The sequence below is a fragment of the Primulina huaijiensis genome, chromosome 7, assembly GCF_012295235.1.
Source record: "Primulina huaijiensis isolate GDHJ02 chromosome 7, ASM1229523v2, whole genome shotgun sequence".
NCBI lineage: Eukaryota > Viridiplantae > Streptophyta > Magnoliopsida > Lamiales > Gesneriaceae > Primulina > Primulina huaijiensis.
This window is the reverse complement of record NC_133312.1, coordinates 2,653,675-2,680,526: the sequence shown is the minus strand read 5'-3', so window position 1 is coordinate 2,680,526 and position 26,852 is coordinate 2,653,675. Positions and strand designations below refer to the sequence as shown.

At 35.0% G+C, this 26,852-nt stretch overlaps 6 protein-coding genes and 1 non-coding gene across 9 annotated transcripts; 5 read left to right on the top strand and 2 right to left on the bottom strand.

Annotated features, from left to right (window-relative positions):
* The first annotated feature begins 236 nt into the window (after nt 1–236).
* LOC140980261 (GPI-anchored protein LLG1-like) lies at nt 237–2,361 on the top strand. Its single transcript, XM_073445990.1, has 3 exons — nt 237–662; nt 754–810; nt 1,771–2,361. The coding sequence occupies exons 1-3, from the start codon at nt 488–490 to the stop codon at nt 2,145–2,147; spliced, it is 609 nt and encodes a 202-aa protein (XP_073302091.1). The 5' UTR covers nt 237–487; the 3' UTR covers nt 2,148–2,361.
* Nucleotides 2,362–3,612: 1,251 nt separating this feature from the next.
* On the top strand, nt 3,613–5,737 carry LOC140980258 (GPI-anchored protein LLG1-like). Its single transcript, XM_073445987.1, has 3 exons — nt 3,613–4,038; nt 4,130–4,186; nt 5,147–5,737. Exons 1-3 carry the CDS (start codon nt 3,864–3,866, stop codon nt 5,521–5,523), a joined length of 609 nt encoding a protein of 202 aa, XP_073302088.1. The 5' UTR covers nt 3,613–3,863; the 3' UTR covers nt 5,524–5,737.
* Nucleotides 5,738–7,799: 2,062 nt separating this feature from the next.
* On the bottom strand, nt 7,800–7,871 carry TRNAW-CCA (transfer RNA tryptophan (anticodon CCA)). The gene has a single exon. It is a non-coding gene; the product is annotated as a tRNA-Trp (tRNA).
* Nucleotides 7,872–8,058: 187 nt separating this feature from the next.
* Nucleotides 8,059–8,743, top strand: LOC140980469 (photosystem I reaction center subunit V, chloroplastic-like). The gene has a single exon (XM_073446293.1). It carries the CDS (start codon nt 8,130–8,132, stop codon nt 8,568–8,570), a length of 441 nt encoding a protein of 146 aa, XP_073302394.1. The 5' UTR covers nt 8,059–8,129; the 3' UTR covers nt 8,571–8,743.
* A 1,132-nt stretch (nt 8,744–9,875) lies between these two features.
* Nucleotides 9,876–13,926, top strand: LOC140980468 (high mobility group B protein 10). 2 transcript variants are annotated; one of them, XM_073446291.1, is made up of 6 exons: nt 9,876–10,125; nt 11,400–11,478; nt 12,002–12,164; nt 12,265–12,333; nt 12,744–13,108; nt 13,610–13,926. In XM_073446291.1, exons 1-6 carry the CDS (start codon nt 9,989–9,991, stop codon nt 13,700–13,702), a joined length of 906 nt encoding a protein of 301 aa, XP_073302392.1. In that variant the 5' UTR covers nt 9,876–9,988; the 3' UTR covers nt 13,703–13,926. The 2 variants fall into 2 exon arrangements, with proteins under 2 accessions (XP_073302392.1, XP_073302393.1); XM_073446292.1 differs by having other exon boundaries at nt 9,986–10,125; nt 11,103–11,478.
* A 2,463-nt stretch (nt 13,927–16,389) lies between these two features.
* On the top strand, nt 16,390–20,170 carry LOC140980980 (uncharacterized). Its single transcript, XM_073447151.1, has 2 exons — nt 16,390–16,666; nt 16,827–20,170. Exon 2 carries the CDS (start codon nt 17,129–17,131, stop codon nt 20,054–20,056), a length of 2,928 nt encoding a protein of 975 aa, XP_073303252.1. The 5' UTR covers nt 16,390–16,666; nt 16,827–17,128; the 3' UTR covers nt 20,057–20,170.
* A 1,234-nt stretch (nt 20,171–21,404) lies between these two features.
* LOC140980696 (uncharacterized protein At4g26450) lies at nt 21,405–26,172 on the bottom strand. 2 transcript variants are annotated; one of them, XM_073446699.1, is made up of 5 exons: nt 25,795–26,172; nt 23,298–25,290; nt 22,875–23,064; nt 22,618–22,672; nt 21,405–21,752 (listed from the first exon to the last, which is right to left on the bottom strand). In XM_073446699.1, exons 2-5 carry the CDS (start codon nt 25,178–25,180, stop codon nt 21,700–21,702), a joined length of 2,181 nt encoding a protein of 726 aa, XP_073302800.1. In that variant the 5' UTR covers nt 25,181–25,290; nt 25,795–26,172; the 3' UTR covers nt 21,405–21,699. The 2 variants fall into 2 exon arrangements, with proteins under 2 accessions (XP_073302800.1, XP_073302801.1); XM_073446700.1 differs by having other exon boundaries at nt 23,298–25,247.
* Nucleotides 26,173–26,852: the final 680 nt, after the last annotated feature.

The following is a 26,852-nucleotide window of genomic DNA, read 5'->3' as shown; positions in this document are numbered from 1 at the left end:
GTGTTAATATTTATTGAGTAAATTATTAACTATAATTTTTTAATCAACATTTTATTTATATACACTAAAATAATATTAAATAGGTTTTCCAACATTGGAATTTCAAGATGAATAAGTTACTCAAAGAAATTTTCAGAATAGTTTATTTCAATTGTATTTGTATAATTTCACGGCTTTCAACTAATAATTGGTAACTTGTACGTTCCCTATGATCTTAGGGATTAATGATTCGAAAATATAAAAATGTCCAACCTTGAAGGTTTACCTGCTCAAAGAGGAATCGACTTCACCCTTTTCCGCGTCGAAAACTGGCACCTCGCTGTGTGCTTTCCATGTTATCTTACCTGCACACACCCCACACCTACATTTAACATATACAGTTACGGCAGGTAGATACTTGGCTAGATTCATTCCAAGCTACTGCACAATCGGAGATCTGATTCGTAATTATCGGAATTCAGCTCTCGGGAGATTTTTCTGGGGTTTTATGCACGATTTGTACCTGAAATCTGTGTTGTTTATGTTGATGACCGTGTATCCGTGTAAGAATCGATTAAATTATACCCCGCGAATAATGGGTTCGTGTCAGATGAATTGTTGTTTGGTTTTTGTTCTATGTTTGTCTCTTTTCACTGCCCTATCAGCCTCCACTTTCATTTCAGGTTTGTGAGTTTCTGTTCATCAATCCAATTTTTTAATGGATTTTCTTTTTTAAGTGCTAATGGTCTGTTTGTTTTTGTTAACTTGATGCAGATGGTATATTTGGATCTCAAATTTTAAGTGAGAGGAGGCTTCTTCAGGCAAAGAAACGTACGTTTCTTATATTTTCTTGACCTTTTTCGCCTTCTCACTTGCCAAATCTATTACAGGTTGAGATTATTTGGTACAAATGAAAATCTTGAAATATGGTGCTTTACTTTTCTTCTTTTTTTTTTAAAAAAAAACCCATGATATATACGCTGGTAAAGATCTTAGTGCTTCAACCGCTAAATGATTGAACTTGATTTAGAAAAATGAATGTACAATGGGCATTGGCCTTGTACTAGAAAAATTTCAAGTTGTTTTCGACTTTCACTTTCAGCTGGAGGAGCTTAGGCGATACAGTAGTAAATGGGCCTTGGTATTGGATTATTGATAGTTTGTGTTTAATGGGCTATGGCATCTAAATATATTTTGTTAATAACTTTAATGATTTATATTGATACTTTTTTGAAATAGTGGTGTCTTATCTTTGGAGACGAATTACCAATAACCATGAGCAGCTTAGCGTAGCAAGTCAATGTCTTGTCGTCTTAAGGAAATTTTTTTTTAACTTTTGGCTCGACCAAAAAAATGAAGCTGTCGCTCTTCCCACATTACAGTAGCCATTTTTCTTGCTTCCAAAACCCTATAATTTCCAACAGTTTTTGGAATTAGGCTGAGTGTGGCCCTCTTCTTCATTTGTTCTCTAATTAGAGGAAACACTTCACTTTATGGTAGTTCATCTTGAGACTGAAGAATTTTTGTGCTACTAAGATTTGGTAATGGCTCTGAGTACTGGTAGATGGTTTCGTTCAAGTACTGCAAGATACTTTTGTCAAGTGATTCTCATCATTCCTGTTAATTTCAGCATATTGCTAGGTATATGAACTGATAGACCAACAAGATCATTGTATTACAATCCAAATTTACAAACTATGGTTTGATTTTATCTTAAAGATTAATGACATCAGAAAAGCTCAATATATCAAAGTTTGAGCTGATTGGTTGGTTTATATTTGGTTTCCTCAGCTTGCCCTGACAACTTTGAGTTCCAGAACTACACCATCATCACCAGCAAGTGCAAGGGACCCGAATACCCGCCCAACCTATGCTGTCCGGCATTTAAAGACTTTTCCTGTCCATTTGCCGATCATTTGAATGACCTATCAAATGATTGTGCTTCTACCATGTTCAGCTATATTAATCTTTATGGAAAGTACCCACCAGGTCTATTTGCCAGCGAGTGCCGAGAAGGGAAGCTGGGTCTAGAATGCCCTGCAGTATCACCGTCAGCTTCACTGTCCGATAAATTTGCTAATGCAAATGGCAGTTGTAGAATGTCTGAACTTTTTCCAATGCTGTTTCTTCTAGCTGCTTTCCTTGTGTTGTCAATGCAGCTCATTTAAAGAGTTTCCACGTGTACTTAGTTTTCTCGTAACTCCATTCGATATTTTTCTTTGTAATGATTTCTCTTATGCCTCCCACGTTTCGTTGTCTCCAGTATTCATTTTAGCCAAGAGATCTCATTCCTCAAATCCGATGTTTAATTTGTTCATTGTTCTATGAGAAATTATGAGAAGAATTCGATTTTTCGTGATGTACAAGTGCAGTTGGCTCCGATGATTCGTCTCATGTAGTTGCGATGTGATTTAGGACTGTTAGGTCCTTGTTTCTAGTTAGGAAATTGATTCGTAAATTGATTATCGGGGAAGAAAATACTGAAAAGGGGCTGTTGATCATAAACGTACAAAAAATTAATATATTATGTGTATCAGAAGTTAGTGTCGTACTCTGGTGTTATCAACACAAGCACACAATATGCAGCGGAAATTAATTATTTAACGCACAAGTATAACTTGAATAAATAGGCACAAGTTTTTATGTCTCATGACAAAAATTCACTAGAAAAATATGTAAATCGTTTATAACAAAGCAATACTAGTGAGTATAACAAAACCAAATTTCAAGACACTCTAATGAATTAAAATGTGTCAAAATCAACCAAACTAAGACTAGATGCATAAACCGAAGTTGCTTAAAACAAATAATAGAATAACACTCTACGTCAGTGTTGTTCTTCACGTGTCTTCAACACTAATCAGCAACACGGCATAAACGTGAATCAATCACTCAAATTATTCAACATGAACATCTCCTATATTGAACTTGTGCAAGTTCAGAAAAAGCTCCAGCAACTGCGTAAAAGTCCATCTCCAAGTCCTCTCGTTCTTATCTCAATATTCGATATATATAGTTCTTCATATCTTGATCTAATTATCTTTCTATAAGAACAAAATCCTACAAACATGGAAACAAGAGTTTATTAGGAANTCCAAATAAAATATCCGTCTCACAAATATGACCCGTGAGACCGTCTCACACAAATTTTTGCTTTTAAAAAATAATATACATATTGGCTTTTAAGTTTTTATTATCGAGTTTCCCAGTCGGGTCTATAATATAAACTACCGCTTATTGGCTTATTGGCACGTGATGTGTGCATATGTGACCGCATATTTTTATTTTCATTCTCATTTTATTATAACTTTTTGACTTCTCACTTTATCATTTTGTATTTTTATCAAATTTAAAATACGATTTTGTTCTATTTTTTGTTATAATATAAAAAACAAAGGTGTTAATATTTATTGAGTAAATTATTAACTATAATTTTTTAATCAACATTTTATTTATATACACTAAAATAATATTAAATAGGTTTTCCAACATTGGAATTTCAAGATGAATAAGTTACTCAAAGAAATTTTCAGAATAGTTTATTTCAATTGTATTTGTATAATTTCACGGCTTTCAACTAATAATTGGTAACTTGTACGTTCCCTATGATCTTAGGGATTAATGATTCGAAAATATAAAAATGTCCAACCTTGAAGGTTTACCTGCTCAAAGAGGAATCGACTTCACCCTTTTCCGCGTCGAAAACTGGCACCTCGCTGTGTGCTTTCCATGTTATCTTACCTGCACACACCCCACACCTACATTTAACATATACAGTTACGGCAGGTAGATACTTGGCTAGATTCATTCCAAGCTACTGCACAATCGGAGATCTGATTCGTAATTATCGGAATTCAGCTCTCGGGAGATTTTTCTGGGGTTTTATGCACGATTTGTACCTGAAATCTGTGTTGTTTATGTTGATGACCGTGTATCCGTGTAAGAATCGATTAAATTATACCCCGCGAATAATGGGTTCGTGTCAGATGAATTGTTGTTTGGTTTTTGTTCTATGTTTGTCTCTTTTCACTGCCCTATCAGCCTCCACTTTCATTTCAGGTTTGTGAGTTTCTGTTCATCAATCCAATTTTTTAATGGATTTTCTTTTTTAAGTGCTAATGGTCTGTTTGTTTTTGTTAACTTGATGCAGATGGTATATTTGGATCTCAAATTTTAAGTGAGAGGAGGCTTCTTCAGGCAAAGAAACGTACGTTTCTTATATTTTCTTGACCTTTTTCGCCTTCTCACTTGCCAAATCTATTACAGGTTGAGATTATTTGGTACAAATGAAAATCTTGAAATATGGTGCTTTACTTTTCTTCTTTTTTTTTTAAAAAAAAACCCATGATATATACGCTGGTAAAGATCTTAGTGCTTCAACCGCTAAATGATTGAACTTGATTTAGAAAAATGAATGTACAATGGGCATTGGCCTTGTACTAGAAAAATTTCAAGTTGTTTTCGACTTTCACTTTCAGCTGGAGGAGCTTAGGCGATACAGTAGTAAATGGGCCTTGGTATTGGATTATTGATAGTTTGTGTTTAATGGGCTATGGCATCTAAATATATTTTGTTAATAACTTTAATGATTTATATTGATACTTTTTTGAAATAGTGGTGTCTTATCTTTGGAGACGAATTACCAATAACCATGAGCAGCTTAGCGTAGCAAGTCAATGTCTTGTCGTCTTAAGGAAATTTTTTTTTAACTTTTGGCTCGACCAAAAAAATGAAGCTGTCGCTCTTCCCACATTACAGTAGCCATTTTTCTTGCTTCCAAAACCCTATAATTTCCAACAGTTTTTGGAATTAGGCTGAGTGTGGCCCTCTTCTTCATTTGTTCTCTAATTAGAGGAAACACTTCACTTTATGGTAGTTCATCTTGAGACTGAAGAATTTTTGTGCTACTAAGATTTGGTAATGGCTCTGAGTACTGGTAGATGGTTTCGTTCAAGTACTGCAAGATACTTTTGTCAAGTGATTCTCATCATTCCTGTTAATTTCAGCATATTGCTAGGTATATGAACTGATAGACCAACAAGATCATTGTATTACAATCCAAATTTACAAACTATGGTTTGATTTTATCTTAAAGATTAATGACATCAGAAAAGCTCAATATATCAAAGTTTGAGCTGATTGGTTGGTTTATATTTGGTTTCCTCAGCTTGCCCTGACAACTTTGAGTTCCAGAACTACACCATCATCACCAGCAAGTGCAAGGGACCCGAATACCCGCCCAACCTATGCTGTCCGGCATTTAAAGACTTTTCCTGTCCATTTGCCGATCATTTGAATGACCTATCAAATGATTGTGCTTCTACCATGTTCAGCTATATTAATCTTTATGGAAAGTACCCACCAGGTCTATTTGCCAGCGAGTGCCGAGAAGGGAAGCTGGGTCTAGAATGCCCTGCAGTATCACCGTCAGCTTCACTGTCCGATAAATTTGCTAATGCAAATGGCAGTTGTAGAATGTCTGAACTTTTTCCAATGCTGTTTCTTCTAGCTGCTTTCCTTGTGTTGTCAATGCAGCTCATTTAAAGAGTTTCCACGTGTACTTAGTTTTCTCGTAACTCCATTCGATATTTTTCTTTGTAATGATTTCTCTTATGCCTCCCACGTTTCGTTGTCTCCAGTATTCATTTTAGCCAAGAGATCTCATTCCTCAAATCCGATGTTTAATTTGTTCATTGTTCTATGAGAAATTATGAGAAGAATTCGATTTTTCGTGATGTACAAGTGCAGTTGGCTCCGATGATTCGTCTCATGTAGTTGCGATGTGATTTAGGACTGTTAGGTCCTTGTTTCTAGTTAGGAAATTGATTCGTAAATTGATTATCGGGGAAGAAAATACTGAAAAGGGGCTGTTGATCATAAACGTACAAAAAATTAATATATTATGTGTATCAGAAGTTAGTGTCGTACTCTGGTGTTATCAACACAAGCACACAATATGCAGCGGAAATTAATTATTTAACGCACAAGTATAACTTGAATAAATAGGCACAAGTTTTTATGTCTCATGACAAAAATTCACTAGAAAAATATGTAAATCGTTTATAACAAAGCAATACTAGTGAGTATAACAAAACCAAATTTCAAGACACTCTAATGAATTAAAATGTGTCAAAATCAACCAAACTAAGACTAGATGCATAAACCGAAGTTGCTTAAAACAAATAATAGAATAACACTCTACGTCAGTGTTGTTCTTCACGTGTCTTCAACACTAATCAGCAACACGGCATAAACGTGAATCAATCACTCAAATTATTCAACATGAACATCTCCTATATTGAACTTGTGCAAGTTCAGAAAAAGCTCCAGCAACTGCGTAAAAGTCCATCTCCAAGTCCTCTCGTTCTTATCTCAATATTCGATATATATAGTTCTTCATATCTTGATCTAATTATCTTTCTATAAGAACAAAATCCTACAAACATGGAAACAAGAGTTTATTAGGAATAAGACTCTATTCAAATCTAAGATATTATATATAAGGGATAAATAACAAAAACAAATCATAGGAGATAAATATCAAGATTATATTAGGTCAATCAAGTCTAAGAATAAATCTTATTATTAGATCAAGTCAGATTAATCTAAAAATACAAAAATATTTATTTTCAGACACAATCAAGAGTGGCCTTATGATTCCCAAGTTCATGGATCATGCTTGATGTTTTTACGTGGATTTGTTTTAAGACATACATACATGCATACGATATTAATTCTTACTATATTGAAAGCATATTTGAATACTATGTACGGTAAGATGAGATGGACCGCGGGAGGAAATACTTGTCGGGGGAGAGTTGGGAAAAATTATATTTAGTTATTGACATAAACTCGTGTGAGACGATTTTACGGGTCGTATTTTGTGAGAAAGATATCTTATTTGGGTTATTTATGAAAAAATATTATTTTTTATAGTAGGAGTATTATTTTTTATTGTGAATATCGATAGGGTTGACCCGTCTAACATATAAAGATTTGTGAGACCTTCTCACAAAAGATCTACTGTTAATTATTTATTTGCTATAAAAGACAACTTTCATTTATACATGATATTTTGGCTTACGTGAATGAATCTACCAGCATACAGTTAATCTAGTTTATCAGTAAATTTTATTTTTCGAGTTTTGAGGTTGTCTTTTACTTTTTTTTTCATATTTTAAGCAACATGGAAGTGTGCCAAATAGGACCGGGGCGGTTTAGACTTGGTCAACCGAGTTAACAAATGGGTCCGGGATGATCTTGGGGTTTGATGGACTCGTCCATATGCATATACATGTATTTATAATATTAAAAATCTATTTTTATTTATTTATTAAAAAAAATTATATCTTAATCTCTAATTTTAAATCTGGAAGATTGAAATAATTTTATTTTATAATTATGAGTTTAAAATGAAAAATATATAATTATGATTTTTATTTTGTTATAAGTTGAATATAAAGTAGTAGACTTCTAACTTGTAATAATATTTATTAAAAATATAATTAATATAAAATTAGAAAAATAATTTTAATGATTTATTATTTTTAAATGTTATTTATTATATAATTACTAAATTTTTTTTAAAAAAATATAATTTTTAGCAAGTTTAATCTAAAATGGGCTCAGTCGGGTTTCTAGAACGGGTCTAAAGTGAGCGGAACGGGTGGTCAAACTCTCCCCACCCGTTATGTCGCCATCCCAATTTTCCGGTCTTATAAATAATTTTATATAGTGAAATTTTAAAAATAAAAATTATCCTTTAATTCAAAAATAAAAATAAATCTCGCAAAAAGGAGACCCGTTTGGGATCGGGAGATTGAACCCGACGTGAATCGAACACGCAACCTTCTGATCTGGAGTCAGACGCGCTACCATTGCGCCACGGATCCCAAGGTGACATTTCTTAGTCGAATAATTATAAAACTAGTAATTAAAAATCCTGAATCCACGTCAAAACTATCTCGGATCCATTAGCAACCAATAACATAGAGCCAACTCACCATCCAAAATCTCACTTCCTCCTCACAAAATCCATTTCTTTCCTCCACAAATCTCTTCCCAACATAAAAGCCTCACCTTATCTTCCTCATATCCAATTCCCATTTTTCATCCAAATTTCGAGAGAGGCTTCAATATCTTCTCCAAGCATGGCCTCCACTCTCTTCTCCACTCCAACTTTCCAAGGTCTCAGAACCCTCAACAAGTCAACAGACTTCAAGCCCACCTGCGCTTCTTTCCTCTGCCGCCCTCTCACCACCAAGAAACGTTGCATCAGCCTCGTCGTCAAGGCTGAGCTCAACCCGTCTATAGTAATCAGCCTGAGCACCGGCCTCTCTCTCTTCCTAGGCAGGTTCGTGTTCTTCTCCTTCCAGAGGGAAAACGTAGCCAAACAGGTACCGGAGCAGAACGGGGCCTCCCACTTCGAGGCTGGAGATGAACGCGCCAAGGAATACGTCAGCCTTCTCAAATCCAACGACCCCGTCGGATTCAACATTGTCGATGTTCTTGCCTGGGGTTCTCTTGGACACATTGTTGCATACTATATTCTTGCCACTTCTTCCAATGGATATGATCCCAGTTTCTTCTAGGAAAAGGGTCTTTTGTGCATTAGTGTATATCTGGCAATCTATTTCAATTATTTATTTTTTTGGTTGGAACTTTTGTTCTTAATTTGTGTAGTTTTACTGGAATTTTGTGTTTGAATTTCGTCTGATTCTTGTGATTTAGTTGTTCAATATATAACACAAACTTCTCCTCCTTACCTGTACTGGAATTGAATCTAGCATGCTTGACACTATAGAATCTTTGTTCTGTAGGCTTATAGCTCAAATTAAACGATTTGCAGAAGATGTTAAAAATTTACAGTTCTTTTCAACGAAGTAGAAATAAAGATTAAACAGCTTCTCTAAACTAAGTATTTCAGTGAGCCAATATATTTATGTTTGCATGTCAATCTTTTGGTAAAGATTAATCATGGTATTGAAGAAATATACTCGACGTTTTTTTGAAAATTAGATCATATTTATTCAATCTAAAAATCGAATCTTGGTTGAGCAGTGAGCTTGATATTTTTCAAAGTTTGGTATATTTTTTATGTTTTTAATTTCTAATTTAATGGTTTCAAATAACAATAGTTTTAACTTTTAATCGTGATTAAGATTTAACATACTGCAACATTTCTTAATGTAAACCTCCACCTTTTTTTTACCACTTATTCAAAAAATGTCAATATATTATATCATTAGAAAAAAATATAATATAATTAATAAATAAAATGTACCAAAATTGTACAATCATTTTTGTATGTAATAATCATATTAACTATACTATATAAATCAATTAATATGAATTTCAAGGGCAGAATGTCGAATAAAAGTCACTCAAAGGGGCACCCCTTCAATTTTTGTTCCTTGCCTTCATTTTCTTACTGGTAGCAAACGAAGTGAGCTAGTTTGGGAATTTTTTTAGTCGGTTTGAAAAATATTTGATTCGTATTCAAATTTTTGAATCGAATTCGAATATGTTAGATTTTTTTTTTCCGAGCCGGAGCTTAGTTTAAATTATTTTATTTGATAATTCCCATGTCGCTCGTAAATTTTAATGTTTTACCAATATGATATAATTATATATTAAAATAAATAAATTTGGAGTGATTCAAACAAATTGTGAATATGTTCGAAGATTTTTAGTAATACTTGAACTCGAATTTTAATTCGAACCAAATTGAATCCAAAAAATTTAAAATTTTTGAGTTTCAATTCGAGTTCGAACTCAAATAAAATTGGGAAGTGAACTTGAGCTTTTAACTTTTTTATCATATTCTATTCAGTTCGTCTATAGCCTACCTCTATATTTATCTACTTTTGATTTTGACAATTTCAAAGATGAAAAAAATTCGAATGACTATAGTGAAATTCTTTGGGAAATCCAATTATAACTCTTTAAAACTCTTGTTGGGAGAAAATTGATTTCAGTTTGATGCATAATTTTTACCTCTCGTACTAAAATGCCAAACGACCCGCCTCGTACAAATTACACTTCTTACCCCAAACCGGAAGCAGAGTATCAAGAAATTCTTCAAAACCCAGATTTTTTCTTGCAAAAGCTCAAGGCTTTTCACGTTTTTTATGGTACCAAATTCAGGTAACTAAGACTTCCAGTTATGCTATCTTCGATTAAGTACTCATTTTGTTGTTGGGGTGTGTTTTCTTCACACACCTTTTTGTTGGTTTGCCGATTTATAAATTGAAGCTCTTAAATGCTCTGGGCATGAGAAGACTGATGGTTTTAGTTGAATTAAAGCTTGGTTTTAGGGGAAAAAATTTATGCTTAATTCGTTTGAGAAGGACAAGCTCGTCCTGGATTCTGGCCTCTGGTTGTTGTTTCATTTGCAAATCCATTTTGTTCGGACGCTGCTAGAATTGCTGGATATATTGGTTTGATCGTATTTCAATGACGACGGTTCTCGTTGATTGAGTTTGAAGCTTGTCAGTTTTATTGGTTTTCAATTTCGATTGTCATTTTTGGGAAGTTTATATTAATGCGCACATGGCCAGACTGACAACGCAAATTTTATGGTCATGGTAAATATTTCAGCTGGTATTAAAGGGCACTGCATTTCTTGGTAAAAAAATGTAGTTGAATGTATCAGAAATTGTAATTTTTTGTACACTGATTTTGCTTAAAATTTGTCATTGGTCGGGAAAATTGTATGCATCTGAACTTTTTACCTCGTTGGTTAAATGTGGCCCTTTCTCACTGTAAATTGCTTGAAGGCTGATTCATAAGTTATTTTCTTCAGATGATTTAACTGTGTAGAAGTTCTGAATTGCCAGTTGTTTTGTTTATATCAACTATGCTACGATTCATCTCAAGCATTTATGTCGAAGCTCTTGGACCTTGTCATTTTTCCTTGAGGACTCGGTTGTCATACCTCTTTTCGAAGATCTAGTGATTTTGGAACTGAGTATTGCAATATTACCGTAGTTGGTCCTTATTATTAGTTATGATATTATCATACTTTAGCTATGAAAACACTAGAGCTGCTAGTTCTTGAACAAAATATCTGAATAGATAATTTAATCAAGATATGTTTTTGATACCACATTCTTCATTTTCAGTTTGTATCTTTTGGATAAGGCAAGTCAAAATGGAGGAATAACAAACAGCCTACAGCAGTTGAATAGACTTTAGGTTTGTTGCATTGGTAGTTGGTCATGAAATGATAGTGCGAATGATGTCGAGTTATGTTGTTGTACTTATTTTATTTGTTTGTGCCTTAACCACCTTTTTTCCTGATGAGTGATTCACTCCACCGGCACCGAATTGCTGTGATATGAACTTTGAGAAAAATTTTGACGTAACATGAAACTTGTCAGTATATATATACACACACACATATATTCTTTTGCTGTTAGGGTCCCTACAATAGGAGGAAATCGTTTAGATTTACATCAGCTATTCGTGGAGGTAACCTCCCGAGGTGGCATTGAAAAGGTACGCTTTCTTCTCTTTTTTGCAATTAGTGTTTACTGCCATGTACTTCAGCCTTCACTTTGCCAGTAGCTAGTTTGAAGTGAATTAGATGTGGTTATTTATGACTAAAAATGAGCGTCATGTGTACAGAAATATTATTGATAGTTTTTCTCAATAATGAACAAAAACTACCTTTTCATGTTTTATTTCATTTTTTCTACATAGATGATTTTTGAAATGCGAAACAGTAATGAAACATAAGATAGTGAAAGGTGAAAAATAAAATATGATTCGTGGAAGATGGATATCAGAGTCTGTTTATGATTTACAGTTCATTTTTTCCAGTGTCAACGCGAAAGATATCTAATTAGGTATAAAATTTATCTTCTTGTATGCATATTCATCTCAAAACTGTCAAAATGGAAAGGTAGCACCTTTCACTAGATCTGATCGAATGACTCATACTGTTCCATGGACCATGATAGTTCTCATTGATGTTTCTCTCTTCATTTTCTTGTGAATTTTCATGTCTAAAATGCTACAGGTGTTGAGAGATCGCAGATGGAAGGAAATTACTGGAGCCTTCAAGTTCCCATCCTCCATTACTAGTGCGTCGTTTGTGTTGAGAAAATATTATCTGTCGCTGCTGTATCATTTTGAGCAGGTTTATTACTTCCGAAAAGAAGAACCATCCATCACAGAATCTGGTAGCCTAACCACCCGACTTTGATTTATGTACACATGTAATTTAATTTTTCACCTGGTGGGGAACAACTGATTTTTCTTTCTTTCTTTTAACTATTCAAGTGAGTACAAATGGAAGTGGATCACCATTTCCATGTGGTGTTGTTGATGCTGCATATGATCAATTTTCGGGTGAGGGTGCTGCTATAACTTTATGTATGGTTTTTGTTTCATTGTTTTTGTGGTCACAAAGTATTTTATTGTCTTTTTTATATCTTCCTCAACATGTTTGTGTGTGTTATTGTTGAAATTTGAAATATTAGAAATAACACGAAGGCACGCAACAATGTTTGGTACTTGCATCCATGACATAATGTCTCGCGAGCTAAAAGTCTATTAGTATCTTTGTTTAGATGCCATTGTCAGTTTTTATATTGGTGAAAAGACATTTAGATAAATATGGTAGGAAATCTTTCGTAGAACTTGCAATCAAAATCTTATCAAAGAATCATCGGGATATAAATACTGTCAAATAAAATTCTAGAAAATATCTTTTTGATCTCTGACAATTATCTAACATTTGAGCTTAATATAATATGCAGAAAGTCCTGAACTGGAGGATGGCATGTTAGTCAATGGAACAATTGATGGTAAATTTGATGACGGATATTTAGTTTCAGTTCATTTGGGATCTGAGGAGTTGAAAGGTGTCATTTACCACACCCCTGTGGCACCTACCAAGTCCCTGAGTGTTAGCTCTTCTGTTCTTTCCCTGGCTTACCATTCACGGAAAAAGCATAATCACCAAGTAAGGGCCCCAGGTCAACCTAAGCGAAATAGAAGTGGCTATACTTTCTTTTTCGAGGAGCAGTATCATCGGCTTCAACCACTGTACCAAGGACGAGAAAGAGGCATCAGTAAAAAAATTGGTCAGTTATGGAGCAGACTTTCTGAGACTGAAAAACAGGTATAGTAAGTATTTTAGGATGTAGGAATGTTATATTGTCTATCCCTAATCTAAATGGTCTCATTTAGTTGCTTATCTAGATCCAAATTAGGTATAACTTGTTTGAAATGGTTCCACGTTTACTGAAAAGTAGAGGGACCTTGTGATTCTAGCATATCAGACCCTTGCACATTTCGTATACGAACTTACCAAATACCACATTCGCTGTATGAGGAAAGTGTGCGACTTAAGCATTTTTGTCCAGTTTGCTAAGAGATCAAGAATCTATCTATGTTCTTATAGTTGTGCTTTTCATTTGCCAGTTGCCTCTGTAATTGTTTTGGGCTACAAATGAATTTATATGTTTACATCTTAAAAATGTTTTTTTTTTGGGGATCATCGTTTCTTTTGTGGGTAAATTAAATCAAATCTATATATTAAAAAAGCATGATCAACTTTATGAAGAGGACACAAAAGAAAAACTCTATTTTCAACTCAAACTCTGTTATTGATGTTGTACAGGTATATCAGGACATGGGGCTGAGAGACAAGGAAAGATACCAAGCTGAAATGTTGGACTACAAATCATCCCACCATCTTCAACTTCCTCAATAGGCCTACTTTTGTTTCTTGAGATGTTATTGAAATATATCACTTTTTCCTATCTTCGCTCCCCATCAAACTGCGTTATAGTATTATTATCGGTCATGGTTTTTCTTTGGGTAAACATAGCTTATCCAAGCTAGTGAAAACGGTTCCGTAATCTTTAATGGATCGTGATTAAGCTGTCAAAATTCACCAATGGAACTACTAAAAAGAAAGAAAAGTTGGATTCTCAAGTTTTTATCGTCATTATTCAATCATATCTCAGAATCCACATTTATAGTTACACCTGCCGTTTTCAGTTGATGAAAGAAAGAGTGAGATTAATGAGGAGACGGTGGAAAAAAAAGAGAAGATAGATTAACAAAAATTAACCAGAAATTCCCACAATATCTCCCACTCAAGAACTTGGCTCTTGCTGTTCAGTTTCTTCATTTCTTGACCAGGTTTTCGCATAAATGATCTTCTTTTCATTTTAGGAACTCCAAAGATCGCATGCATGAGCATTGTTTAAGCAAGATCTTATCCGTTCCCATTTGCCTTTGCTTTTGTTTTGTTACTTGTTTGATGAGTTCTCGTTGGAGCTCAGAAAATTCGTCTGATTTCCTGATAGGGTTTAGTTTTCTTGATTAGGGTCTTCATATTTTGTGGTATCTTTCCCAGCTATACATACATGTTTCTTGAAAGTCAGAGGTTCGTCCATTTTCGTTACCTACTCTTCTATACTATTTTCTAGTCGTCGTTGCATGCAAATCTCCATCACCATCACATTTGGATAAAGTCAGCTAGCGATGGCGGATAATCAAAAAGTAGATAATGATTAATCAAACTCGATCAAGAACAATTAGTAGAAAAATTATTTCTAACAAGATCAAACAAGTAGAAATTAAATAATAAAAGAGGTGGATCAAATATAATTATTTCGTTATTGTTTCAGTTTCGACTGGTAAATTCCTTTGAAGCAACCTTGATTTATCATTGATCAAACAAATTCACTAAGGTTCTATTTGGATGAAATATTTATAAATGTATTTTTTTAGTATTTATATAATGTTTTATTTTAATTATGACGAATTTTAAATTCACTCAATAATCAAGTTATTTGAAATTCATTTTACTTTGTCTGACGAGTGTGTAAATACATATTTAAAATTTATAGTAAAATTATAATCAAAATGAATGAAAGTCAAATTTACATCTTNATAGTGGCCGACCCTACGAATATACACATTAAATATATATTTCAATCATTCTTACTCTAAATAACCTAATTGTGCGGCATTAATTCAATGAATAGGTCTCTTGTGGCACGATATTTCGAATCTTTATATGTGAGACGAGTCAACCCTATCGATATTCACAATAAAAAGTAATACTCTTAACATAAAAAGTAACATTTTTTCATGGATGACCTAAATAAGAGATCCGTCTCACAAAATACGACCCGTGAGACCGTCTCATACAAGTTTTGCCTAATTCAATAGCACAATGCCATTATTATTTATTGGTAAATCATAAAGGTACTTAGCCATAATAATAACATAAGTTTAGTAAATTATAGAAGTAGAGTTGAATAATTTGAACAACGTTGCCACCCACTATTTGGATTGGGTACTTAGGTTACTTAATCAATGTAATTATGACCACACTAATTATTAAATCAAATATATAAATTCTTAGAACTCCTCTCGCACCATTAATTAATGTCTCACCATATTATTTTTTAAAAAATTATTTTTGTATAATAACAATAATTTGAAGGCAATATATATAATATTATCTAATTATATTATAAATTATTTATTTTCATATATGAGTTGTAAATTAACGAAGAGCATGCAAACTAATAAAATATATAATCTCAAAATTAAAAGATATTGTAGAATAATAATTAAACTTAATCATTTTATTTAGCATTTGATTCATTAGTATTATTGAAATAATTGGTATACTCTTAAAACAAACAATTAATAGCCTGTTAACGCATGCATGCAAATTATTGTTGTGGATTTCATTGCTAAATATTATTGAAGCTGCTAGCTACTTCTATCCATGTCCAATGTAATTGTAAATATTTTTTTATTAATAAATTTTTATTTAACGAGAACAAATATTATTTTATTTCCCTTATTTTTACAACTTTTTTAAAAATAATTTATTTTCTTCTCTTTATGTTATTTGCCCAAATTTATTTTCATTTAAAAACCAAATATTAAAAGGTCAGTCACTAAGTTGGACCAGTCTTGCTCCAGTTCCCACAGCTAAAAAATATATATATAAAAAATGTGACAGATGAGCGAGAGAAATCTGGCCCATTGTTCATTTATCTACTATTCCTTGTTTGTTTCCATTCAGGACTATTTTCAATACCTGACTGACATATACTGAGAAGGATGGAATGGGATCATCTTTAAATAAATTTATTATTTTGAACAAAAATAAAGTTCATACTTAAATTTAAGTTCAAATCATATTTTTAGCACTTCTTGAAGACCGCTGAAGAATAAAATATTTTTCTATGTAATCAAATTATAGTATATACATTTTCAAAAGAATTAATTTACAAATCTGCCACAGGCCAATGCTAGTCTGCTTATGTTAATGATTCATCTGACCAACGATATTTCCAATGACTTTTCCTGAGTTTTTCTGACCAATCTTTGGCTTCTGTGATCAAATATAAACTTTTGTTAATTTTATAATTTTATTAAAACACACATAACCAAAAAGGTGATATAATCTAGGCCCAAGAAGAAACAATTAATAAACGCAAACAACCTTATAATATTGCACAGATTAACGCTCTTTCAGCTCCTGTGGAAGATTTTATTCCTGTATTTTATGTTCAAACCTCATAGATCCAACTCACTTGGTATCCCATTTTGTACAGCTTGTTTCATTATCAAAGAGAGAAGAGAAGATACTTTACAGATGGCCTCTCTGCAACTATGGAGAAAAAAGATCACTCTTTTCTTGGTAATTTTCTCCACTTCAAGTGAAAATAGAAAGTTTAATTATATTTTTCCGCAGAATGGGATTTGTACCTTTAGTTCTTTGATTTATGATGCTGACTTTTTTGTTCACTCTGATCCACTCCTGAACAGTAAAACCTGATGTCTGATTCTGACTCTTCAAGGCCCACAAATGGAAGAAAATTGATGATTTATGAATTCAGAAGTGTCCACTGTTGCATTCATTTTCTTCCGGTCTGAAGTGTCCTTAATCAGCAGAAAGTTTAATTTCACCTGCCGTTTTAAAATATCAGAGCAAGAATCCAACACGAAGAACAGTTTCTCTCAGGTTTTCAATCCAGATCTTTAAATTTCTTGTAAATCCCACTGAAATATATGACTCCACATTCCAACGCCTCACACTAGATGCCCTTTTCTTGCCTCTGCTGAAACGTACTTTTAAGGCCTTCTACTGCATTATCAGAACATGGACGGAGAATCAGGATTGTCTGCAGAAGGTTTTGAAGAGATCCCAACCGTTGAAACCAAGTTCCTCACCATTAAGATAAAAAGTGCAGGCAAGAAGAACGGTAAGGAAATTTTAGCCAACATCGTTCCTTCGAATCAAGATCCTGTCTCCAAGAATTCATCAATAAATTCTATAGCATCATCTCCATGCAACTCTCCACTCATCTCCCCTCCGTCCTCGGCATTTGTTTCAGCTTTGCAATCACCTTACATTTCTCCTAGAGCCATTTTGGATGCGAATCCAAGCCCAAATCCTACACAAGAATGTCTCACTCCGGCTACCACCATTACTCATCCCTCTCCGCCGATGTCATTTTCCGGCTCTCAGTCGGATGACGTCCCTAGCACTTCCTATACTCCGCCGCCGGAAAGGCAAGACTACGCCACTGATCCGGCCAAGACAAAGCTCAAGATTGTTACTTGTGTACCAGTTTCAGGCACAGAAACTGCACCTCGGATCTCATTTTCTTTCCCTGTGCCTAGAAACTCATTCACCAAAGGCTCAGCTTCGCCAGTTTCAAATCTGAAGCTTAGGAGTTGTGATGTTTACATAGGATTCCATGGTCAAAACCCAAATTTGACACGGTTTTGTAAGTGGCTTAAATCGGAGTTGGAGGTTCAGGGAATTGCTTGCTTTGTGGCGGACAGAGCAAAGTATGCGGATAATCAGAGCAGTGAGATTGCTGACAAGGTTATTTGCTCCGTAACCTTTGGTTTGGTGGTTATCACAAGTGATAGTCTTGTTAACCATATGAGCCTGGAGGAGATTAGATTCTTTGCTCAAAAGAAGAACTTAATCCCTTTGTTCTTCAGTACAGATGCCAATGAGATTAGGACTCTTTTCGAATCTGTTTCGGATAATGCATGTAAAGAAGCATTAGATTTGCTAAAGAGATATCATGAGTTTCAGCTAGAAGCAAACGAGGGTAACTGGCGAAGCGGTGTTTCAAAAGCAGTGAGTATACTAAGGAGAAAGCTTGGGAGAAAGAGTGTGGTTGAAAAGGAAGTCGAAGCATTTGAGGAGATGCCCTTTTTAAGAAACGAGTTTTTTGTGGGGAGGGAGAGAGAAATTATGGAAGTTGAGACTGCATTCTTTGGTTGTCGAGATTATTTAGCTGACGAGGAAAGCGAGATTGACCATGGTAGGGCAGGAAAATACATAAGTTCAGAGGTTGGAAAATGGGAACCGGCGAACGGAAGAAGCTCACTTAAGAGGCCCAAACAAAAGAAGTCGAAGAGTGGGAAACTCAAGAACTTCGGCAGCAGCGTTGTGTGCATAAATGGATTGCCGGGCATTGGAAAGACAGAGCTTGCTTTGGAATTCGCCTATCGATATTCGCAAAGATACAAGATGGTTTTGTGGGTTGGTGGCGAAGCTCGGTATTTCAGGCAAAATATACTGAACTTATCTCTAAACATGGGGTTGGACGTGAGTGCGGATGAAGAGAAAGAACGAGGGAGGATTCGTAGCTTTGATGAACAAGAATCTGAAGCCTTCAAAAGGGTTAAAAGGGAGCTGTTTCGAGATACACCCTATTTACTAATTATTGATAATCTTGAAAATGAAAGGGAATGGTGGGAAGGAAGGGATCTACACGACTTCATACCAAGAAACACAGGAGGCACTCATGTAATAATAACTACAAGGCTCAACACAGAAACAAGCTTCGATTCAATTAAGCTTCGACCATTGCCTTTGTATGATGCGATGGCATTAATTAGAGGAAGAGGAATAAAGGAATATCCACCTGCAGAACTAGAGTTTCTTGAAAAATTTGATGAAAAATTGGGCAGTACGAGTTTTGGGTTGTCGTTGGTTGCTTCTCTTGTATCAGAATTTGCAATCAATCCATCTGCTCTATACGAGGCAGTGAATCAGAGCCAATACGTCCATGAAGATGCTGACTACTCTGGTTTGAGCATTGCAGATGCAGAATTTTGTATAACCAACTCATTCTTAATGAAAGTACTCTCCTTTTGTGGGGATTTTTTGCAGCAAAAGAGGGGGAACAGGAACTTTCTCGCCTCAAGAATGCTTAAGGTTGGAGCATGGCTTGCCCCAACACCTGCTTCAGCAAATTTATTGGCAGCAGCAGCATATAACATACCATCCACAAGAGACAAACTAAGAAAGTGGACCCGATGCTTGAAGCTAACAAATTTGAATTGCTACTCTGGTTGTTTAGCGAGCGAAACGTGCAAGAGAGAAGAAGATTCAGCTCTCCTTTTAGTTAAACTCGGTTTGGCTCGAAAGACAAACCGGCAACCTGGCTGCTGGATTCAATTCCACCCCATTACTCAAACATTCGCCAAAGGCAAAGACAGTACGTTTGCTGCCAAGGCAATAGTTCATGGAGTAAGGAAAACTGGGAATACATCAGCAAATTTTGATCACCTTTGGGCCTCAACGTTCCTCGTGTTCGGTTTCAAATCTGAAGGCCCTGTTGTTCAGCTCAAGGCGATTGACATGGTTCTCTTTATAAAGAAAACGGCTCTCCCTCTAGCAATAAGAGCATTCACAACCTTCTCTAGATGCAACTCAGCATTAGAGCTCCTCAAAGTATGCACTTGTGTGCTCGAAGAAGTGGAGAAATCATTTGTGTCGCAAATTCAGGATTGGTGTCATGGCCCCCTCTGCTGGAAAAATGCTCTGAATTCGAATCAAAACGTGGATGAATATGTGTGGCAGGAGGTTACCTTGCTGAAAGCCACGCTACTCGAGACGAGGGCAAAATTACTTCTGAGAGGCGGCCATTTTAGCAGTGGTGAAGAGGTTTGCAGAACATGTATCAGCATTAGGACAGTGGTACTGGGACACAACCATGCTCAAACGTTAGCTGCTCAAGAAACATTGGCAAAGTTAGTTAGGATGAGAAGTAAGATATAATGTTTGTTTCAAGAATCACAGTTCAAACACGATAGCTCGGTTTTGTTCGCTCTGTAATAATGCTGCCATTACCTGTTACATAAAAATCAAAGACTCCAGCCTGGACTGGGAAATTACTCTATTTTTCGACTGTATCACCATTTGAATTTCAATGTTTTTGTCTGTAGTAAGAACAAGAATTTATAATCATCTTATGAAATCAACCCTGGCAGGCCTTCAAAAATCACGGATTAAATCACATGCCAATCGCCTAGTCAGAAGGTTTTCTTCCAAAAAATGGCAATTTTCAATCCCATTTATGCGTGTTAGCCAGCCCCTTACAGCAAAAATATGCATACAAGACTTGGATACCATAAATCAGTCAGAAAAGGCATGAGCAATACAAAGCCCTATAGGCTGAAATAAAGCTTAGTGAAAGACTCTCTGACAGATCTTTAATAATTTGCTCTATTTCCCTTGAAATGTCCAACTTCTTTCATATTATTTCATGAAATGTGAATGCTTCATTTTATATAGTTAATATAAAGTGTGTAATTATTGTTAGATTGATGTTTTGGAAGTAATATTTTAAAAAAGTTTGCAAATCATCGGTAATTGTTGGTTCAATGATCCTGTATGCGTTTCTTTATAATATTTTCCATTTGTTTCTAGGTGATCCAAGTGTGCACTGCACTGATCAATTAAGCAAAGTAAATATGCCAATAGCCAACTTGTGATTGGAATTTCTCTTTGAACTTATTGGATATAAATAATTAAATACCATAATAATTTTAAATATAACTACCTAGTCCCTTGGACAACAAATATGTCAATTTCACGCAATAAGCATATTATAGGGTATTAAATATCATTCCCACGACTTCCCTCGAAACAGGCACGCGGAAGTAGGGAAAACTACCACTTCTTCGTAGCAAAAACTGTTGCACCATTACAATTATAACTCATCCAAAATGACATTTAAAAGCAAATCAAAACCGAAACCAACAGTCAAAGAACTTACAATAGGTTCAGGTTTCGCACCAACACCTGCGGAGTTTCCACAAACTTTAAAAAAAGAAGGTAAAATTCCTCCGGACCTATAAGGTATGAAAAGCAGTAGATGTGTAGCTTAGAACTTTTCAAATCTATCTTGAGTCAAAATTATAACTTTAATATTTTATTAATATAATATATTTAAATATATATATTTCGAGCTTTCGAACTTTCGTCCAGAACCTTTAATGTCTAAGCAATATTTCGAATAGCTTGCGACTAAGTTTAACATTTTGAGCATAACTCAAACCAAAAAATTTAAAATTTTAGAGTTTCCAATCGATTTTGAACTCGAATATACTTAATTCAAGCCAAATTCGATCCATAAATTTTTGCTAATATTAGGTTCGGCTTGATTCATCTACACCCTTTAGTTTTTAGGGGGTGCATCTCGCATAGACAAGAAATTATAAGATACAATTCCCTGTTTCAGATATCGATTATTACCAACTATTTCTCAACCTATTATAAGCAGCAAAAAAGTCATACTAAAGATTATATTCAACATCTTCGAAACACCATCCATTCATAACATAACACAAAGTTCAAACAAGTTGATGACCGAGAAGTGACGGGAACTTATTGAACAACAGCAGGATGCGTGTAAATGCTCAAAATGGTTTTCCATAATCTTGTGTTGGCTGTTCCCAGGTCCTCAGAAAGCCTACAATAAGATTGAAAACATAGTCAGAGAGGAGTTGCAATGAAATTACGTAATGGTTCGTTAAAGCAGCACATTTGGACTTGGAGATAATATATAACCCCAAGTACACCCTATCCAAAGCAAAAAAAGAATTGGTTGACGTGTGGTACTAAATAAAACTAAAACCACTTTATAGATACCATACAACATGGAAGTAATTGAGAGGGACGTGTATAAACTGTAGCATCTAAGAAATTACAAAAGAGACATAACTTGAACATGCCCTCGCTTTGGCAATTCGTTAGAGGTAAGATTAACATTTTTTACTTCCAAAAGGGCCAATTTAAACAAGGAAAGGCATCAAGCCCAATCTCCAAATAGTCTCATTACCTCTAACCTTTTGTCTTAGAAAAGGCAAATGCAGCTTCTGGTTTATGATAAGTCTATGTCAACACAAAACAAGTTTCTACTGGAACATTTTTAGTTTCAAATATTTAGGAACGGAAATGTGAAGAAAAAACTAGAAAGACTTTAAACATTGATATCAATCCCTCATCTTGGGGTGGGTTGGAGGGGGTTGTGAGTTGGCTCTTCAAGAATCGGATGGTCATTATAATGAACTGTATGTCTAATATTAAGTAAATTTGATACACAAGGAAATGGAAGCTTGTAAACTTTGTCAAATATTTCCCCTTGAGTAACAATAGAAAAAATTTATGCCGCACTAGGACATCAGTCCTTATTAACAGGAATGCCTAAAATAAGGAAGTGCTACATGTAAAAGCCCATTAACAACAAAAGACCAGTTCAACTCATAACAAAAGAGAAGCAATGAACACGGATCATAGAACTTGAAGTAAATCACTAATTGAAGTGTAAAGCATACTTATTGGTATTTCTCCCAGGGACATATAAATTGAGTCATCATCGCCAAGAATTCCCTGCAACAGATTTGAAACATTAAAACTATCTATGGTTACCGATAATATGCTTCATTAGTAATTTATTTAGGTCGAACAAAAAGAACACAGACGTATAACAGGTATCACATAGCAAATACTATGCTGATCATAACAAGCGAACTTCTTCAATACAGATCATGAAGAGGTGAGGAAAAAAGTCATTGGCAGCTGACCATAATACCTCGCCATTAGGAAGGCCCATCTCACTGTGCAAAGAATTTAAGCCGGTGGGTACAGAAGAATTGTGTGGGCTGTGATTTCCCAGTAAATCTGAGAACATAAGCCCATAACCATCCTGAACGTCAGGAATTTCATTGACATTATGTAAATTATTAGGAAAGCCATCCAGATTGGTAAATACAGAATCCGCCCTGCATAATTGAGATATACTAGATTCAGAAGAAAAACTCCAATGAACAAGCAGAAAAAATTTGGTGTGAAGTTAGGCAACAGCACAAAAAAAAAAAACGAAAACAAACAAACAACCAACCAAATGCACAATGAAGGTAACTAAATTTGGGAGGAAATAATGTATAATTATGGAGTTTTTTCACTTGCAACTGTTTATGCATGTATGCAGTAGAATATGTCTACATATACACACCTTTTCTCAGGATGACTGAAGATATTGTCTTCTTGCCCAGAATCAATTTCCAGATCAATAACCTCGATGTTATTATTATTCACCCCAAGTCTAGCATTTTTATTAGATACATTGGAGCTGTTACTCATAGACAAACCAAAATCAACAGGTGCCGCTTCATTTCCAGTTTCAATAACAGAAGGAAAAATCAAAACCCGTTCTGCATTATCATTCTCACTGGCCTCACAAGTTCCACTAAGGTTAAGGTCACAAATCTTAAATCCTGTGAACTCACACGATTCATCTTGACTTTTGGGAAACGGTGAAACATTAAAACTCTTTTGATCAAGAGATAGAGCTGATTGTGTACTCTGTGAAATTCTTGGCTCTTGCGAAGTAGGCTGATTTTCCATTGAACTTGAAAGAGGTATGCAGCCACTAGTTTCAATATCTATTGAAGAACAGTCTCTAAGTTTTTTAAAATCATCCTTACCATTAGTGTCATCATCTATTGGTCTTTTAAACCCTTTGTTCATACACATGGAGGTGGAACAGCCGACAACAGACAGCCTCTCATCAAGTTCTTTTTGCCCTTTAAACACAGATTGTTCCTGGAAATATGCGGGCCTCGACTGTCTTGACCTTGTCATGTATGCAATCGGCTGCTCTTTATCCATGCCTGGAGCTTTCCGAACATCAGATTCAAGGCTTTTTAGTTCGTGAATTTCATTAGATGAAACATTTCCTGTAGAACTTTCATCAGGAACATCTACAACGTGAACTTGAGAACCTCCAGAAAGTTCTCTTCCAGAGATTTTATCATCTTCATTCATGGGATCCTGACCACCCTTTGAACCCTTCACTTTCAACGAAGAACGAGCTTTAGTGGGAATTCGAGGAAATTTGAAGTGTTTCAGTAAACCGACATTGTCCTTACTCGCTAAAGTGTCCTCCCGTGCAGAATCTGTGATCTCATTCTCATTCTGCAATATTTCCGAATCATTAACAATCCTTTCTTCATTAACCACGTCAGCCCCTGCATCAGATTTATTAGCATCATCAGACTCTTTTGTGGCTTCCACCTTGGCGTCAGCTGATAGCAACTTTTCTGTACTAGAAGAGCTCGCTTTTGCCTCTGCATCCTCCACTGAATTGTGCTCCTCAAACTCTGACGGTAGATTAGCTCCAACATCACATTCTTGAACTACTTCACCCAGAGACAAAGTCTGCATTCCACCATGGCCATCTACATCGACAGGTTGATCAGTAGGCTGTCCAGAAGAAGCATCACTCTCGGCCCCGATACTAGGAAAATTTCTAGTCCTGTCAAGCCAAGCCCCACTTTTTCTCGAATCTGTATTCACCTCTGGGCCCAGATTTTTAAAGGACCCCATTCTTCTCCTCCCTCTCATAGTGTTCCTTGAACCATACATGGAATTGTCATCAACAGAATTCCTTCTCCTGCTGGAACCTATTTCAAGAGCGGCATTTCCTAAATGTGTGTCGTCTGCTGATTGGCTATCCATTGGAATTTGCACGTCTACCTCATGTGGTCTAAAAACATGAAATCGGCCCATTTGATTCTTCGAGCCACCATTCTTCAATTTCCCGGAGAGTGCATTCGGCGGTAGCACACCTTTAGCAACCAAAAACTCAGCAGCTAACCTACCAGCTTCCATGAAAATGTCAATCCCATGTGAAGGAGGCAGCGGAGGTTGAAATTGCCTAGAGTGACCACCACGTCCAAAGCCGCCACGATTGTTGTTCCTGTGCTCGGAACTATATATCCGATGGCCTCTCATCGAATCTTCAGGCGAGATTCTCGAAGTAGCAGCCTGACCCCTCACACCCACAGCATTAGACCAGTACCCATTCCCTGGTCCATTCCGATGCCTCGCATGCATATTTCAGATTTCCAGGTATATATTATCCAGATTCAGATATATATTGTGAGAAACAGCTGGAAAACCTCTGCAAAATATATTTTCCAGTCAATGATGCTTCTCCAATTCACCTTCAATAAAACACTCAAAACTTCAGGATAACATTCAATATTTCTAACCCCATAAAATCCAGTTTTGGCCAATAAAATAAAAGATCAAACATCAATAGATACCTGGACAGAAAGATATGCCCAATTTTCATTTCTTTGTATGTCCAGAGTCTAAACATATAATAAACATCGATAACATTTTTTACTTTTAACGAATATAATAAGAATTACAGTTAGCAAAGAAACTGAACGGCAGTTAATATTACTAGCATTATTGCAGTATTTCAATGAAATAACACGACGTAGATAATATTTAGTTCCGTCTTTGATCTTTTGAATGATTTCTACCAAGACCCAACAAATTAAACCTTTTTCACATTACTCGAATGTCTACAAAAACCCCATCGAATTCAGATAGAAGATCTGTGAGAAGCGAAAATAAATAATCATAATTTCACATCAACTTGCAGATCTTGCGATTTACGAACCAAGAAATTTCAAATTTGGTACGTCAGTTGGGTTTACCTTACAGTTGTGTGAAGTCCAAGCCAAATTTTTAAGGGTTTCAGACTTTCAGAACCAGATCCAGTTCTCAGTTCTCATCATCAGCCATTCAATAGTGATAAAATCTCCACCCTCCATCATCAAAATAGTTCAATCCCCTGCTACAAAATTGTGCACAGATTTCGTATTTTAAGCGAATTATTGAGATCCAAGAACGGTCCAGGAATCAATTACAGTCTGATACACTGTGTAATTATATATAATTTTGTGAATATTCCTCGATGAAAAGGGATTGCAATTTCAATGAGAAATTGGGTGGTAAAATCAGCAGCTTTTAGGCACGGAACTGATTCCTCATTCTAGGGATATCATTGAATGGATGAATCAGATGCTTAATGGGTCGGGTTGATCCACAAATGATCCGGGACCACCCACTAAATCAGAAATGTGGTTCCGGTTCAACCCAACTACATCTAACATCCACATATTTTTTAGATGGAAATAAGTATAAAATATTAAAAATATAATATTAATATATGATATTTGAACGTCGACAATTTCAAATATGATATTAATATATGATCAATGAGTACACAAACACATATAATATGTATTGATATTAATGACATATTTGTCTTTTCAGATAAAAATGGTACAACACATTGAAAATATTATATTAATATATGATATTTGAGCACCAAAATTTTCAAGTCTGAAACTAATATATGATTTTTAAGTACTCAAACATGTAAAACAAATGTTGATATTAATAAAATTGTTCTAATTTAAAACTTAAAATCTTATCTTTTGGATTAGATAAAAAAAATAATCAATACTCAAATATTATACATTATTATCATATTTTCAATGTTTGTATCGATTTTCATCCATGAAAAACATAGCTCCAGATAATGCATAAACATTTTTTTGGATCACATAGTGTAAACACATATTTTTTCTAACGGGACTTAATGCAAAATTAAATTTTATTTGTGGGATTCAAAGACATCGTCATCTATAATTTTTTATTTTTATTTTTGAAGTCCTCATCAAATTTTATACTATTATTAAACTTTGAC